The 16,683-nt window shown below is 42.1% G+C and overlaps 1 protein-coding gene across 1 annotated transcript; it reads left to right on the forward strand.

The window, feature by feature from the left end:
* The first annotated feature begins 1,859 nt into the window (after window positions 1-1,859).
* On the forward strand, window positions 1,860-16,297 carry LOC136626976 (carbonic anhydrase 15-like). Its single transcript, XM_066601933.1, has 8 exons — window positions 1,860-1,926; window positions 5,527-5,562; window positions 7,263-7,433; window positions 7,616-7,761; window positions 8,713-8,805; window positions 8,882-8,948; window positions 11,170-11,333; window positions 16,094-16,297. The coding sequence occupies exons 1-8, from the start codon at window positions 1,860-1,862 to the stop codon at window positions 16,295-16,297; spliced, it is 948 nt and encodes a 315-aa protein (XP_066458030.1).
* Window positions 16,298-16,683: the final 386 nt, after the last annotated feature.

A 16,683-nucleotide genomic window follows, 5' to 3' on the forward strand; every position in this document is an offset into this window, starting at 1 on the left:
ACTTATTTTTTTGACTACATCTAGATGCAAAAGGACAACATTGAAACATAGAAAAGTGATGGCAGAAAAAGACCACATGGTCCATTCAGTCTTAACCCTTTCCAATCCACTTTCCAACGTCTTCAGACATTCTGATTGAAGGCTGTACAGCTCTGATGTCAGAAGACGCCCAGCAGGGTATTCTTACTGTATATTACTGGCCTCTCCAGCATGTCCCATACCGCAGTACTGGCTCTAGCCAGCAGATGGCGCCATTGTATAATGGCAGAAAGAGAAAACCCTATAGCAAACCCTGAATCCAAAATGCGATTGCAAAGTGTTAAATTATTTCTCTCTTAGGATAGATACTTATTCCGTGTAACCTTAAATTCACTTGCTGTTGATTATCCAACCATGTCTGCTGGAAGTTTGTTCCAAGCATCTACTACTATTACAGTAAAATACTATTTTGCCACTTGTCATCAAATGTAACTCCTTCATGCCTGCAATCTGTATATTTGCCAGTTTGATTTCTGTTTTACATTGCACACTGCTATTCACCAAATGAAGTTGTCACACAATGACTTGATTTTTACCCCAACTAATTTAAAATGGGTTAAATATAAAATGCCTTTTCTGTCTGCGTCACATAATGTGGCAAATTTACTAATCCTTTCCAATAACTTAGACTAGTCAGTCTGAAAATGCATCAAATGTATCTCAGTGGCTCATGTTGGATGATAAATTTGGTGCCTTGACACTTTAATCTAGAGTTATGCCACCTATTGGTTGGTTTAGTTTACTCTAATTGTGGCATATATTGTCCCATTTAAGCCATGTCCCTTTCCTATTAAGCCAGGCTGCCTTGTTGAAGTGGGAACAAAGAGTGTCTAAAATCCACAATAAATGTGCACAGGATGCCCACCAGATTTGTGGTGCGAATTAAGACAGAATTCTGGTGCGTTTTAGTTTAGTAAATCTCCCCTACTGTGTTATAGCGCTGTATTTTTTTTAATGCTCAGTATTCACAAAATGGGCTGCTATATGTAGCATTTTTTCATGAATAGTTAATAATATTGAGTTACTTATTATGATTATTGAAAACCACATGTAAAAACGGCACTTTTTACTGATAGCGCACATTTATTTAGTCCTCATGCATATGGCGGAGCTTATACTGTACAACATTAATTCAAAATGAATTGACCCAAGAGGGAGGTCAGGGTTACTCCACACCAAAACTCTCCATTTGCCCTAGGGCAACAAAAAGCATTTTAGATAGCTTTAGGATAGTTGTCTGTGTTGGGCACTCGCCTGCTGTAGAAACGTTGAGCTTTTAATTGCCATGATCATGTGGCTACAAAGTAGTAAAGCATCTCCCAGGTACACTACCAGAAGCAGAGATTGTCTGCGACCTTTTGGACTCGCATAGCAACTTTATAATGTCTCCACTACCCCAATTAGCAATGAACAAGTTCTTATAGATTTTCTTAGATTTTCCCATGTAAGAAATGGTTCTATTATTAAATTGCATAAACCTTCTATTGCTTTATAATAGGCACTAATGACTGTACGGACCAATGCCTACAGACAGATCGCTGGAGCTTGTCAGACTGGAACTAGCTGCCTTTTACTCATTATTCAACAATGGACAATCCCACTAAAAGGTAGTTATATCCGCATCCCAGGAGGAGCCAGGCTTCATGTTCTGGAAGGGGTTAACCTTAAACTCAGCCCTCACCTTTACATCCATATATATATATGTATATTGATGCCAGGCTGAATGGGACTGGCTAGTCTACCTGCTGGTGGAAGTAGTGAGAGTTAATTCCTGCATACCTGCAGCCCTGGGATGTAATATTCCAGAACCTAGATTCAGCATGGACCTCTGTCAACAGTGCGTGACTTTAATAAGCTTTCTCTTCATTATACAGGTGTCTGGAGGAGGTGAGAATACATTATTATACTTCATGGGCACTGCACTTTCTAGCGCTAGGTCATTCACCACTATACATAATGTATTGTTTTACTTTGTAATCTTATTTGACATTGTGTAGGAAACGCACACATTATTATATTGGGACTGCAAAGAAGAATCTAACATCAGATGCCCTGTGGGCAGCTTGATGTGAAATTTGACTTTTTACATGAAAAAAATGTGAATACATAGCTTATACGGAAATCCTCAGTAAACAGCTGCGACAAAAGAAAACCTCAGAAAAATGTTATTAAAATATGGCAATTTGATGAAAAACAAGTGTAGCTAAAACTAATATGTGCAGTACTGAAGTTTCACTACACATCTAACTTAGATAAATGTACTATCATATATAGTTCTTTATAATGCAGTAATTTAGACTAGTGGGAAAAAGGAAATCCACATCACACCGTGGTAGGCGTTAATAAATACTTCATAGGTGAGGCTGGAAGTTTCATTAGATCTTAAAGCAGTATTCTGGTTTCAGCAAATAAGGGTTAATTGTTCTGTAATTTTCCAATAAAACTTCTGTAACAATTCACAGTTTTGAAGATCTCTGCTTGCCCTCATTCAATGGGAAACTTCAATATTTACTTACACTACATAATAGTCTGTGGTAATGATTGACACACAGGTACACAGCTTGTAACACTTACCAATAGTGTTATCTGAGCTGTGCACCTATGTGTCCATCACATGGCCAGGAGAAATGATCATTCTCTGTAATAATAAAGGTTCCTACTAAATGACAGAAATCAGAGATCTTAAAAACTATCAGAAAGCATACTGAAAAATTCTATGACTTTTCATTATACAAAGAACAGCCTATATTTGCTAAAACCAAGGACCCGTATAATAACTGTGCAGACAGTGTAAAATGACTACCGTGTTTTCCCGAAAATAAGGCACCCCCTGAAATTTTTCAGAAGTCCCAAATATAAGGCACCCCCGATAGTAAGGCATAGTAAAGTCTGCAGGCAAGTCAAGAGGCCTGTCCCCTGCTGCCATCCCCATTGTTCCCTACCTCCAGATGTATAGGTAGATCTGCAGACAGTCTGCTGTTATCCTGTCCCTGCTGTGCTGTACGAGTGTGCTGTTGTGAGCTCCCCTTGCTGGCTGGAAAAGTCCATACTGTACGTTCTGTTCCTGCTGTACATGTCTGCTGTGATGAGCTCCTCCTGGTGGCCGGAAGCTGCAATACCATCCCTGCTTACAAGTGGTACAGGAACTTCTGTCTGCAGACAGGTACGTTACTTTACAGCCCTTATTGTTTTTATGGCTCTGTGTGTGAGTCAGGCAACCGGTGTGTGATTCTTAAGGCTGGGTTCTCACAGAGCGTATTTCCAGTGGAAATCTCGCAGTTTGGCCACAGCGATAAACAGCGAGATTTCCGCCGGGAAAGCGCTGCTTCAAAACCCACGGCACTCAGCCGCTTGTTTTGAAGCGACCTGGCTGCACGCTTTTCTGTTTCTGTGGCCGGTGAATCCGCACCACAACGCCGGCTTCTCCCAGCTTTGCCGTGACAGATTTGCTGTCCCATGTGGACGAGATTTCTGAGAAATTTCGTCCACAAAGCTGGCCAATTGAGGGATTAGCGGCCACAGACGGATTTGCCGCGGCGAAATAAGACACCCCCTGAAAATAAGACGTAGCGCATATTTGGGAGCAAAAATTAATATAAGACGCATCTTATTTTCGGGGAAACAGGGTAATAACAAGCATACATCCAGCTAGTTGAGTGCATCTATGGTAAGAAATGAGAAAGAGTTCCAGTAATGGACACACAAAGGAAAGCTTGTAAGACCAGAATAGTAAGGCCAGTCTCATACAACTGGATTTGAATTGCGTATTCTGTGATCGCCTTCCACACGGACATTCTGCAGGACAACGCAGGCATTGAAAGGCATGTAGTTTCAAATTTTCCTTCACACCTGCAGGTACGAACTGCGGATTCCGCAAGTGGAAGAAAAATCGGCCTCCATTAATAATGGATGTGTGCGACCTGCAGCGCATACGCAATTATTATTGCACATAGGCTGCGGGTACCTGCGTCATCTGTAAGCGATGGTGCAGGAAATACAAAGAAAAACAAAACTGTACTCCGCATGATCGCCTGCATGCCTCAGAGATCATAGGCAATACAGTTACTTGCCGTACGAAGGTTCACAGCTGGAATCTGCTGCGGCCTTTCCGCCTTCAGAATCCGACCCGGTCATGTGAGTCCGGCCTTAGTGCAGCACATATAGGTACAAGATCTGTATCTCCATTTATTATAATGTATCGTTTTTTGTAGTAACAATACATAAATATTTTGAAAGTCAGAAATCCATGGCAAGGTATACTTATTTTACTTAAATTGTATTGCTTTAGAGCTAAGTGTACGGTAGATCATGATACTCAAACTTCATAGAAATATAATGATGTGCATTTCGTTGGAACAGTCCATATCACTGGCGTAACTATAGAGAATGCAGCTGCCAAGAGCCTTAGGGGGCCCATAAGGACTCTCTTCTCCATATAGGGAGCCCAGTACTATGAATAAAGCATTATAGTTGGGGGCCCTGTTACAGGTTTTGCATTGGGGCACAGGGCGACTTTTTACACAATCTGGCCATTATTAAGAAGCAAATGAGGTGGATGGCAACTGGGCCATTTTACCCACAAGGAATGGTAAGTAAGTTGGGATGGGCAGCAAGCACTGGGCTGCCTTGTCATGGAATGTTGCATTGTATAGGAAAGAAAAGGCAAGGGTTTTCTTAATGTATGCAAACTCGACCAAGCACCATGCGGGGTGGAGGGGGGGGGGGGGGGGGGAGCGGGGGAAGAGAGAGAGGGATCTCTCTCACTCTCCCCCCTCTCCCCCCCCCCTCCCCCGCATGGTGCTTGGACTAGCAATCAGTTACTCGACAAGACCGATGCTCAATCGAGCATCAGCCTTAAACGAGCGTGCTCGCTCATCTCTAATTGCTGCTTTTAATATATTTTAGCTCATATAATGCAACTTGTTCAAGATAATGTTTTACAACATGTGGGATATAGGAATGTGGTGCTAGTCCATAATAGTTAATTTTATATATACAGTAGATTGAAATGTGGGTAGTTATGTGAGTAGTACAATAATGATTCTTTATCTTTATATGTGGAAATAAATAAAACTCCTCATAAACTGCTTGTTTCAATGGCATAGAGTGTTGATCAGAAATCTGTCCGTCCTTGGAATTCCTACCACATTATCACAGTAATGTCCATTCTTTCCATTTTTATGAGAAAATAAATGGCTCTTAGACTGCTCAGGGATTTGCAACATACGCTAAATCTCTTCTGAGCTTCAACGAACCCTTCTGATTGCCAGTAAAGCCTAACAGCTCCTTATACGGCTGTTGGACGGATTGCTAGAACGGGCAGAACAATCGAGCCATCTTTGGGCAGCTAAAGTTAAGTAAAAATGTTGTGTTGACTTTTGCCCGCACAGTATACATAAAAGCAATACATGTGTAATGACATACTAACACTAAATGTATGGGGCATTTTAGCAAAGAATGTTTTTCATGTATGACTTTTTTATGCAGGTCAGTGGTGTTACACTTCTCAAAATCCCATATGTGGTGAGTACACTACCAATTATATTGGCAGATAGATAATGAGAGATGACTAGCACCTTGAGGGTGCATAGTGTGTGAAGAGGTAGCAGTCACACCTGGGCTATGGTGCCTGAAGGGGCCCAAAGGTCCATTTCCATATAAGAAGACACCAGTATTCCTAATGACACATGAAAGGCGGGGGCCTATGAGATGCTAGTTATGTCTCTCAGTCCCACACTGGTTATTGTGTTAGAAAACTGTTATCACAAAATGTAAATGTTTTCACATGTAATGCAACATAACATTAACCTAAGTGTGAATGGACGCCTATGAAGGCTGGAGGCTGACATCAGTGAGCACAGACCCCTTCTTCTGTCTCTTGAACATTATTGCACCATGGTGTGGTTTCTGAAGGAGTAAAGCTGGATTCACACCAGCACTCAGTTTTCCATTCTTCGACTCCATTTTCGGAGCCAAATAACAGGGATAAAAAAGGAAGTGCCGAATCCAGCATATGCTAGATCCAGACGGTGCTGGACAGATCACATTGACTATAATTGGGTACATCTAACCTTTGGAATGCGGGCTAAAATTTCCTTAAATGCAATGTTGCAGGATGCTGCACTATTTTAGAAGGGATTACGTGCCGGATCTGTGTTGGAGGCTCCGAGCGTAGCCCCTGCACACATTTTATTTTCCCGTTTTGCAGCAGTTATTGCATGTGTATTTATATTATATAATCTTTGATTATAGGTTATTGGCTTACTAGTATTCCTCTGTGTCCTTGCCGGGGTTTTCTCTTTTTCCTAGCCTCGTGGTTTGTTCTACTTTCTTCCTTTCTCTCAGAACTTAAATTTGCTACATCCAATCATCACCTCAGTTATAACTAGGGAATCAAACGGATTTAGAAACACTTCATCTTGATGTTTTTATGGTCTGCGAACCATGAGTTTTTAAATCTATTTATTAATAAAGCATGGTGTTTTCACTTATCTTTAATTAACAAAGATTTTTATTTCAGAAAATTTAAGATCATTCAAATTTCCAATATTGTGGTCATTTTTGAAATCAGGGGCTTACATTTTAATTTACCTTTGGTGCTGGAGTCCACCATTGTTACAATAAATATTTGAGGAGACGCTATGTATAATATGGGATCACTTTCCCCTGATATTTAGAGTGTGAACATACAGAATATGTACAGATTTAGCAAACATTATTGTGTTATGATGAACTTAAAGGGGTGGTCCCGTTGTGTTATGCGCCGCATCTCTGAGGCCCCCACTAATGTCATGTTCACAGGCTGCCCCAGCCTGTTTACGGGACCTCACAGGTGCTGCAGCCAATGACAGAGCTCATTTCTCGATTGCTGAGCTCCGTTATTTGTTGCAGTGCCTGTGATGTCCCGTGAACAGGGTGGAACTGCAGCTTCTAAATAAACAGAGTAGAGGAGGACCGAGCACCGATACGTTACACAGCGGGAGCCGGGAGAGGTGAGCATATGCCGATTTGTTATTTTACCGCATGGAGAACAGACTTATAAAAAAAAATAACTCGGACCACCCTTTTAAATTTAGTGTACTACAATACAGTAAGTCAAGTTATCACGATATGCCAGTCATGCTAATGATTGCTGCATCTGTACATTTTCTAAATTTCTAGTATTCTAGTATTCCACTAATATTGCAGCTCTGCTTGTCAATATTTCCTGTGTTTCTGGTCAGGTCCTGATCACTGGAAGGACATTAGTCATAATTGTGGAGGTGACCATCAATCTCCTATCAACATTGAAAAGGCAAAAGTAAAGAGAGGCAGTAACCTAGATGACATCACTTTCCAGGGATTTGATCATCCTCCACCTGACCAGTGGAAGCTCACGAACGATGGACATTCAGGTTGGCATGTATCTCCATGGCGTCTTCTGCCTGCTTCATAGCCTAATAATGATAATCCTTACTTTTTATTATGTGAAATGCAGATGTTACCATTCCATATATTTTTGTCTAGTTTATTTTTCTTTTACTAGTATACAATGTTTGTTGTATCAGGACTCGGCATTATATTTTCATCTTTACAGTTTTGCTGAGTCTTTCAGGAGACATTTATATCAGCGGGGCAGGACTACCCAATAAATACAAAGCATTACAATTCCACTTCCACTGGGGAAGTCCTAAGAAGGATGGATCAGAGCATACAATAGATGGGAAGCAGTTCCCACTTGAGGTACATTTTGTCTTTTTACTATGCACTATACTATACCGCACGTTGTGAAATATTTGGAAGCAGTAAAATAATTTCTTCATACCTGTATTAAGATTAGTTATTCAGTGTCATATTTTCATCCTTACTTTTGGTGTTTCATGATAGAAATGCAGATAATAGAATAATAGCGATAGAATAATTTGGTGTTTCGCACAAGATGGGTAGTAAATAGAGATGAGCGAACGTACTCGGTAAGGGTGATTTCACAATCGAGCACCGCGATTTTCGAGTACTTCACTACTCGGGTGAAAAGTACTCGGGTGCGCTGTGGGGCGGGGGGTTGCAGAGGGGAGTGGGGGGTAGCAGCGCGGAACAAGTGGGAGCTCTCTCTCTCTCCCTCTCCCCCCCACTCCCCGCTGCAACTCCCCGCTCACCCACAGCGCACCCGAGTACTTTTCACCCGAGTAGTGAAGTACTCGAAAATCGCGGTGCTCGATTGCGAAATCGCCCTTACCGAGTACGTTCGCTCACCTCTAGTAGTAAAGTAAAGGGGTATTCTGGGATCTTTACATTTTTTTCTATTGATGACTGACAGGTCATCAATAGATGAATGGCGAGGACTCGCAGCCATTCAGCTGATTCCTAGGGCTGCTTTCACTGTGGTCAGCACAGAAAGCAAAAAGCTCTGACCGTAGCACAGCAACGCGCATTAGCACTGCAGGCGCAGCTCCTATTGAATTCAATGGAAGCTGCACCTGCAATACCAACCCCGGCTCCTGTGCTGTGCGCAGCGGTTTCTGCTGCCTGCGCTGACCACAGTGACAGCAGCCTTGGAAATCAGCTGATCGACAGGGATCCTAGTGGCGCTTATCTACTGATCACATGTCGGTAATAGAAAAAAATTGTAAAAAGTCCCAGATTACCACTTAAAGTTAAATACTCTATTGTGACTTTGTTTTTTTCTCTCCTCAGTTGCATATTGTCCATATGAATACTAAATTCAGCAGCATCACAGAAGCTAAGAAGGATCCCCAGGGCCTGGCTGTATTAGGCATTCTAATCAATGTAAGAGTTACATAAAATGCCCACACAGGACGATTTTTATTTCTCTAACCTGTTGTAATACAGTTTTTGCTTTTAGATAGGAGAAGCAGAGAACCCCAATTATAGTACATTGGTGGCTGCTATGAAGAATGTGTCACAGGAAGGTTGGTATGAGCAATTATAATCCATGGATGTGAGAAGGAACCTAGTTGAAATACGTAGAAGTAAAAATGTTATTTATGAAAACTATATAATGTCTATTGTGTGCACCATTTCAGTTCTATTTTATGTAAACAGATCTGCAGTTAGTGAGCTTTACCTTGTAGGGAATATAAAATGTCTCAAGAACAGGACACTTTAAGTTGCTCATAGAAGGTTAAACTACCAAATGTTCTAAAGCTTTTTCTACAAAACTTCCAGAATAATAGTTTGTGGGTGGGAAGCTATGCCTGGTCACATCTAAAAAGGGTGAGCATTGTAAACTGCTGTCTATTAGTCATCAGCTTTCAGCTCATCAGGATCGCTGCCAATGTTTTCAGTAATGCTAGGTGACTAACGGCAATGGATAGAGCCTACTAAGCTTTGATTCATCATGGGACCAAATTCAAAACTCAACTGGCTAAAATCAAGTGAGCTGAGCTGTAATACCAGGTGATGCTCATGGACACGTGCAGCACTAGTTTTGGAAATAAAAATCAGAAACTTTTGTTCTAATCTCCAACCCCTTGAAGACCAAAAATAACTAGCCCTTAAAGAGTTAAATGGGTTGTCTAAGATTACATTAACTTGGACAGGGAGCAGTTAAGTGTCTAAAAGAATTAATGAAACGTGCCGCACCTTTTAAATGTCCCACTGCCCCAGGGCTGCTGCAACGGTCCCCTCTGGTCTGGTCCCAAAAGTTCCTACAGAGGTCACATGCGGTTCATTGATCATATGACTGCTGCACCAATCACTGGCCTCTGCGGTCATGTGCCATTCATGCACCCATGAAGACTGATGCCAGCGGTTGACTGCAGCGGTCCCTTGAACAATAAACAGCATGTGACCCCTGCAGAAGCTTCTCGGACTGGAGTTTTGGTATTGGAATAGTGAGACATTTAAAAGGTAAGTAATGTTTCTTTATTTTGTTCCTTATCTGCTCAATTAAAAGACCTCCTACAACCCCATTAGCTCCTTCCCGACTGCATAACATAAATATAACTCCCCTCTTAACCCATTTTTCCCATAAAAAGCAAACACAATTGGTAATCCTCGTAGTTTCTTTAAAATCGTAACTATTAGAATCTCACAATATTTATCCAACATGGTGAGGGCCAGAAAAAAAAATACAGTATTCCAGGGAGAAAAACCCTAAAAAAACTTTATACATTTGGAATCACCCTAATTGTACTGATCCACAAAACAAAGTTCATATATCATTTTTACTGCACCATGAAAGCTGTAAAAACTAACCCCACAAAAAAATGTTATAGTTTTTTTCCTCATGTGTTCTCACATTTTTAAACGGTACATTATATGTACCATTAAAAAAATACAACTCGGCCTGCAAAAAAATGGACCTTATATAGCCATGTCAGTTGAAAAGTAAAGTTATGGCTCTTGGAAGGTGATATTAAAAAAAGTGAAAAATCTCTGGTCCTAAAGGGGTCAAAAACGTAATTTCAATTATGTCTGGCATTAAAGGGGTTGTCCCGCGCCGAAACGGGTTTTTTTTTTTTTCAATAGCCCCCCCGTTCGGCGCGAGACAAACCCGATGCAGGGGCTTAAAAAAAAAACCGCACAGTACTTGCCCGAATCCCCGCGCTCCGGTGACTTCTTACTTACCTTGTGAAGATGGCCGCCGGGATCTTCACCCTCGGTGGACCGCAGGGCTTCTGTGCGGTCCATTGCCGATTCCAGCCTCCTGATTGGCTGGAATCGGCACACGTGACGGGGCGGAGCTACGAGGGCAGCTTTCCAGCACGAGCAGCCCCATTCAAAATGGAGAAGACCGGACTGCGCAAGCGCGTCTAATCGGTCGATTAGACGCTGAAAATTAGACGGCACCATGGAGACGGGGACGCTAGCAACGGAGCAGGTAAGTGAATAACTTCTGATAACTTCTGTATGGCTCATAATTAATGCACAATGTACATTACAAAGTGCATTAATATGGCCATACAGAAGTGTATAGACCCACTTGCTGCCGCGGGACAACCCCTTTAATACCTCAATATCTTAGCATCATTTACATCTCTATGGATGTCAGGTGTATAGTGCATCATGCATTATTACTTATCCCCTATGAGTAGATGTAAAATCCTACTTCCTTTTATTTTCTGCTATGTAACATTTTATATCAATTATATCAAACTGCTCACTTTTCTCACTGAAAATGTATTTCAGAAGAATTTATTGTGATTCCATCGTTTCCCCTGGAAAGCATCCTCCCACCCCAGAATAAGTTGTCCCAATACTATCGATACCAAGGCTCTCTCACAACTCCTGACTGTTCAGAGGCCGTGATTTGGACCGTGTTTGAGCATCCAATATCCATTAGTCAAACACAGGTAAAACAAAAGGATAAACCAAGTTCTACTTTGTTGTGTAACTAGGAAGTTCCATTAGCAGCTAATACTATGCTATTTTATCTCTAATTAAGTCAGTACATACACGTAAATTGTTGATTTCCAATGATCCTTAGAAATTAAAGCGACTTTCTGGTCCTGGAAACAAAATTTGTCCAGGGATAGGAGGGGAGGACTTCTGCTACCTGATTCTCTCCTTTCTTCCCATTCTGCCAAGGATCCATCTGTTTCTGGGGGGCCCCTTTGCAACATTCAATGTTGACCCCATGCACACTGAGCACGTGTAGTGCATTAGGATCCTAAGAGGATCAGGATTCACCTGTAGAAGAAATGCTGCAAATCCTCAACAGCAGAAAACTGCGCAGTAAAGTCTGCATCATTTCCGCATTAAAATGCAGATTTGGACTGGATTTCAGCTGCAGATCCACAGCTGATTTCAGCCTTTAATGCCACTCCTTTCACCGTGCTGAGCACTCACATCCCTCATTCGGCAACCGCTACTGAGGCCACCGCCGATCAGGTGATACGCCGACTTCCACATTGCCACTGGTGAGCATTTTTGATGCGAAAATGCTGCAGATTTTGGATTTTTCCACTGCAGAAGATCTACAGCATTTCCACTACGCATGAACATACTCAAAGACACTACTCGCTGCTCTGATGACCAACGCTGGTCACATGAACAGCATTGGCCAGTCCAAAAGCAGCATGCAGTATCTGAATACTAATGCACAATCTGCATTGAGGAGTGACAACAGTGCCGTCATCATCTTGAAACATTGTAGAGGGATGCTTGAAACTGATGGATCCATGGTAGAATGGGGAGAAAGGTGAGCACCAGGTAAAATAACTCCCCATTCGGTTACTGGACAAACTTTGGCTTTGGAACCACAGCATTGCATTAAAGAGCTTGTCTGCTTCAACTGAGCTGATAAAGGGATTAATCTTGTTATATGCATTGAATTGGCTAGTTTTTTTTAGAAACAACTGCCCTTCTATAGTTGGACAAGTGACTTCCGGAGTGCAGCATAAAGTCTATGAGCAAGTTTCCATGGATCAGTTTCAGTGTAGACCCACATTAAAATGGGAAAACCAGACACTCTGAGCGAAACAAGTGGGGCCTGGTTATCAGTAGTAGACTAGCTGGAGTTAGTATTTCACAAACTGCTTGCTTTGTGCAATTGTGTTAGGAGTATAACAAGAATGGTGTGATCTAGGACATACATCCAGGGAAATGGGATCATGTGGATGTAATAACTTGTCAATGAAAAGGGTTAGAGGAGGATGTGAAAAACCATTCGGACGATGATTCAGTGCACAGTTAAGCACATTACAGCTTAATAAATTGCTGGTGCTTCAACTAATGTGCTGAACGCACAATTTGTTAGTCCTTAGCATGGATGGGCTAGAACAACAGAAGACCAGTTCAAGTGCCATTTGTCTGAGAGATACAGAGACGCAAGATTCTAGTGGACTAAAGAGAGCAAAACTTGGATCACTGAGCACTAGAGAAATATTACCTGGCCAGATTAATTCAGATTTCTGTTGCAGCATGCTGGTTGGTGGGAGGGTGAGAATTTGGCTCTTCCTGTCAAATGTTCAGAGCATGTTAGTACCTCCATCTAATCTGCTGCAACTGCAAGAAGCTCTCCGGTCTGCATGGGCACATATACCTGGAGAATAATTGTAATACCAAGGGATAACTATTGCACAACAAGTTGCTGCGGTTCAAAAAGCCAAGTTTCTATAATAAAATAGCCATTCATTGTACATAAGCTAATATTTTGTTGGGCTTGCCACTTTATGGGAACTGCTCTTCCAGTGCTCCCAAACTAGTGGCTCATAGTCCATGTGAGTGTAAAATACCAGTCAAAACTTTTAATACACTTTTTAATTACAAAATTTTTTTTGCTTAGTTTTTTTCTTTTTTCTACATTGTAGATTCATATTGAAGACCTGAAAACTGTGAAGAAACACATATGGAATTAAGTAGTAAACAAACCAAAATATGTTTAATATTTTAGATTCTTCAAAGTAGCCCACTGTTGCTTTGACAATTGCTTTGCATATTCTTGTCATTGTCTCAGTCAGCCTCAGGCCTCAGTCACACGGGCGCATCGGTACCCGTACACGGGCGCCGATGCGCCCGTGTGACTGACACCAGCAGACGTACGTACCTAAAGACGGCCGTCTCTCTGTAGCGCCGGAGGAAAGAACATGTGACCGGCTTCATTGCCGGTCATGTGTTCTTTCCTCCGGCGCTACAGAGAGACGGCCGTCTTTAGGTACGTCCGTCTCCTTCCTGCAGTCACACGGGCGCATCGGCGCCGGTGTACGGGTGCCGATGCGCCCGTGTGACTGAGGCCTCAGGAGATTGTCACCTGGAGTGGTTTTACAGTCTTGAAGGAGTTCCTACTTTGTTGTCTGCTCTTCCTACTCTCTGCGTTTCATTTCATCCGAAATCATCTCATTTGGGCTTAGGTCGGGTGGTTGTGGAGGCCATGTCATGTGACGCAGTGCTCCATCACTCTTCTTCTTGCAAAGATAGCCCTTACATAGACTGGGGATGTGTTTGGAGTTATTGTTCTGGTGAAAAATAAATGATGGTCCCGCTAAGCGCAAACCAGATGGCATGGCATGTTACTAATGAATGCTGTGGTGACCATGCTGGTTACGTGTGCCTTGAATGTTCAATAAATCACCAACAATGCCACCAGCAAAGAACCCCCATCCTATCACAACTTCTCCTCCATGCTTCATGGTGGGAATCACACATGTAGAAACCATTTGCTTACCTTTTCTGAATGACAGTTGGAACCAAAAATCTCACATTTTGACTCATCAGACCAAAAGTACAGATTTCCACTGGTCTAATGTTTATTCCTTGTGTTTCTCGGTCCAAGCAATTCTCTTCTTCTTGTTGATATACCTCAGTAGTGGCTTCTTTGCAGCCTGATTTTCATAATCTCCTTTGAACTGTTGATGTTGAGATGTGTCTTCTTAGGCTGTTAACTCTAATGAGCATGTCCTCTGCAGGAGAGGTAACACTTGGTCTTCCTTCCTGAGGCGGTTCTCACAAAAGCCAGTTTCATCATAGTGTGTGGGGGCTATCTTCAAAGTTCTTGACATTTGCTGGATAGACTGAGCTTCATGTCTTTATGCAATGTTGTTGAACTGTTGTTTCTCTTTACTTAGTTTAGTGGTTCTTGCCATTATATGGATTAGAACAGTAGTTAAATAGAGCTAAATATTGTATGGAACTGTGTATCACCCTCACCTCTGCACAACACAGCTGATGGTCTTAAACACATTATGAAGTCAAAAAATACCAGAAATTAACTCTTGACAAGACATACCTGTTCATTGAAAACCATTCCAGGTGACTATCTAATGCAGCTGATTCAGAAAATGCCAAGAGTGTGCAAAGCAAAAGGAGGCTACTTTGGAAAATCTAGAATATAAAACATTCTGGTTTAGCACATTTGTATTTACTACTTAATTCCATGTGTGTTTCTTCATAGTTTGCATGTCTTCATTATGAATCTACAATGTAGAAAATGAAAAAGGAGAAACAAGAGAAATCATGGAATAAAAAGGTGTGTCCAAACGTTTGACTGGTACTCTATGTAATAACTGATAACCCTACTTAGAGCTTGCATTAGGCCTTGTTCACACGGGCGACAAAGTCATGCGATTTTGTTGCATTGCTACAATTCGCATGAATGTGAAGCCCGTGCTTTCCTATGGGTTACTTAACATGTGCGATGTTTTGTAGCATGCAACAACCCGACACAAAAACTTTGCCGCTAAGGCGATATGCCCGAGACTCGGGAGGTTTTCTGCCCATGTTTCTCTATGGAGCCTTCTTCTCCGTTGCATCACATCCCACGGAAATGCGATTTTTGTGCGGTGCAACTTTGACAGTAGGAAATCCTACTGTCAAAGTCCTAACGTAAGCCCTAGCTGAAGGAAAAAATAAAAAAAAGTATACATCACCTAGAAACGCTCTCCGGTGCCGCAGCAGCTTCTCCCCGGGTCCTAGCACTGTTTCTCTTCATCATCTTCTGGCCGAGAATTGAAAAATCACCGCCTCCTGGAATCGCTGGCTGTGATTGGCTGATGTTTAGCCAATCATAGCCAGTACTTAATGAACCAATCACAGCCATTTAACGAGTGCTTGCTCTGATTGGCTAAGCATCGGCCAATCATAGCCAGCTCTTCCAGGAGGTGGGGATTTTTCAATCCCCAGCCAGAAGAGAAGAAGTCCACCAGTGTCGGGGACCCGGGAAAAAGTTGCAGCTGAGCCATGGACAGCGCTTCTAGGGTGACGTATACTTATTTATTTTTATTTTGTTTTCTTCAGCTACGGCTTATTCTCGAGGTAGGGCTTATATTTCAAGCCTTTCCCCCCTGAAAATCCTAGCATGTGGTGCTACCAAGTCATGCGACTTTATAGCGCTATGAAGTCGCAGTGTCACCGCGATAAGCTGAAGTGGTGTCGCACGGACCAGCGATACGATATCGCTGCGATTTGCTCGCAGTGATGCCGCGTCGCCCGTATGAATGAGGGCTTAGGCTAAGGAATAGAATGCTTGGACTGGACTTCTTTTCAGGATCACACAGTGGGCAATTGAAACTTCATCCTCTGACATTTGAATGTACTGCACAATCCAGAAAGCTTTGTGTCCTTTGTATAACCGGATTCAATGCCACATAATGTTTCTTTTTTATTGTCTTTACAGCACCGAATCCTGACAGATACGGCCTATTTCTCTGCTCAAGGAGAGGCTCTGCTAAAAATGACAGACAATTTTCGACCACCTCAGCCACTTAAGGGTCGCAAAGTATTGGCTTCTAAAGATGCGACCGTCAGCTCCTCAGCTGCTTCCGAAGCCTCACTATTAACATTAACTGTATTATGTTTAGCCAAAATATTGCATGATTAGAAGGATTTGCAATCTAGGCTATTGTTTGATGAAATCTCAAAATTGGCCTGAACTTATTGAAATAAATCAGATCTACGTGTAATTACTAACATATCGCTGAACACAGAGGATAAACTACAGAACTGCCCCCACCCGGTAAACCAGCTATCAGTGAGTCTGTACCTGTGATTAGGAACTACATTTGTGCATTTACATATGGCTAGCTATCCTATATAACTGTCATCTACATACCTTTGCTCATAATCTAAATCCGTGTTCATCACACAATGCGGTGCCCTGTAGTTGTTGGTGAGGTGCAGCTGGGAAGACGGTTTTCACAGTAGTGAGCATACTTTACACAGATCTGTCTCTAGTTGAGCTATTTCCGGTTTAGCAGGATGATTTTT

Source organism: Eleutherodactylus coqui, chromosome 5 (assembly GCF_035609145.1).
Source record: "Eleutherodactylus coqui strain aEleCoq1 chromosome 5, aEleCoq1.hap1, whole genome shotgun sequence".
Classification (NCBI taxonomy): domain Eukaryota; kingdom Metazoa; phylum Chordata; class Amphibia; order Anura; family Eleutherodactylidae; genus Eleutherodactylus; species Eleutherodactylus coqui.

Excerpts from the sequence above, each read along its gene's own strand:
- LOC136626976 (XM_066601933.1), top strand. The coding sequence starts at position 1,860 with ATGGACCTCTGTCAACAGTGCGTGACTTTAATAAGCTTTCTCTTCATT. Across the intron at positions 7,434-7,615 it reads CACGAACGATGGACATTCAG|TTTTGCTGAGTCTTTCAGGA; the intron begins GTTGGCATGTAT and ends TCATCTTTACAG. Across the intron at positions 11,334-16,093 it reads TATCCATTAGTCAAACACAG|CACCGAATCCTGACAGATAC; the intron begins GTAAAACAAAAG and ends TTGTCTTTACAG.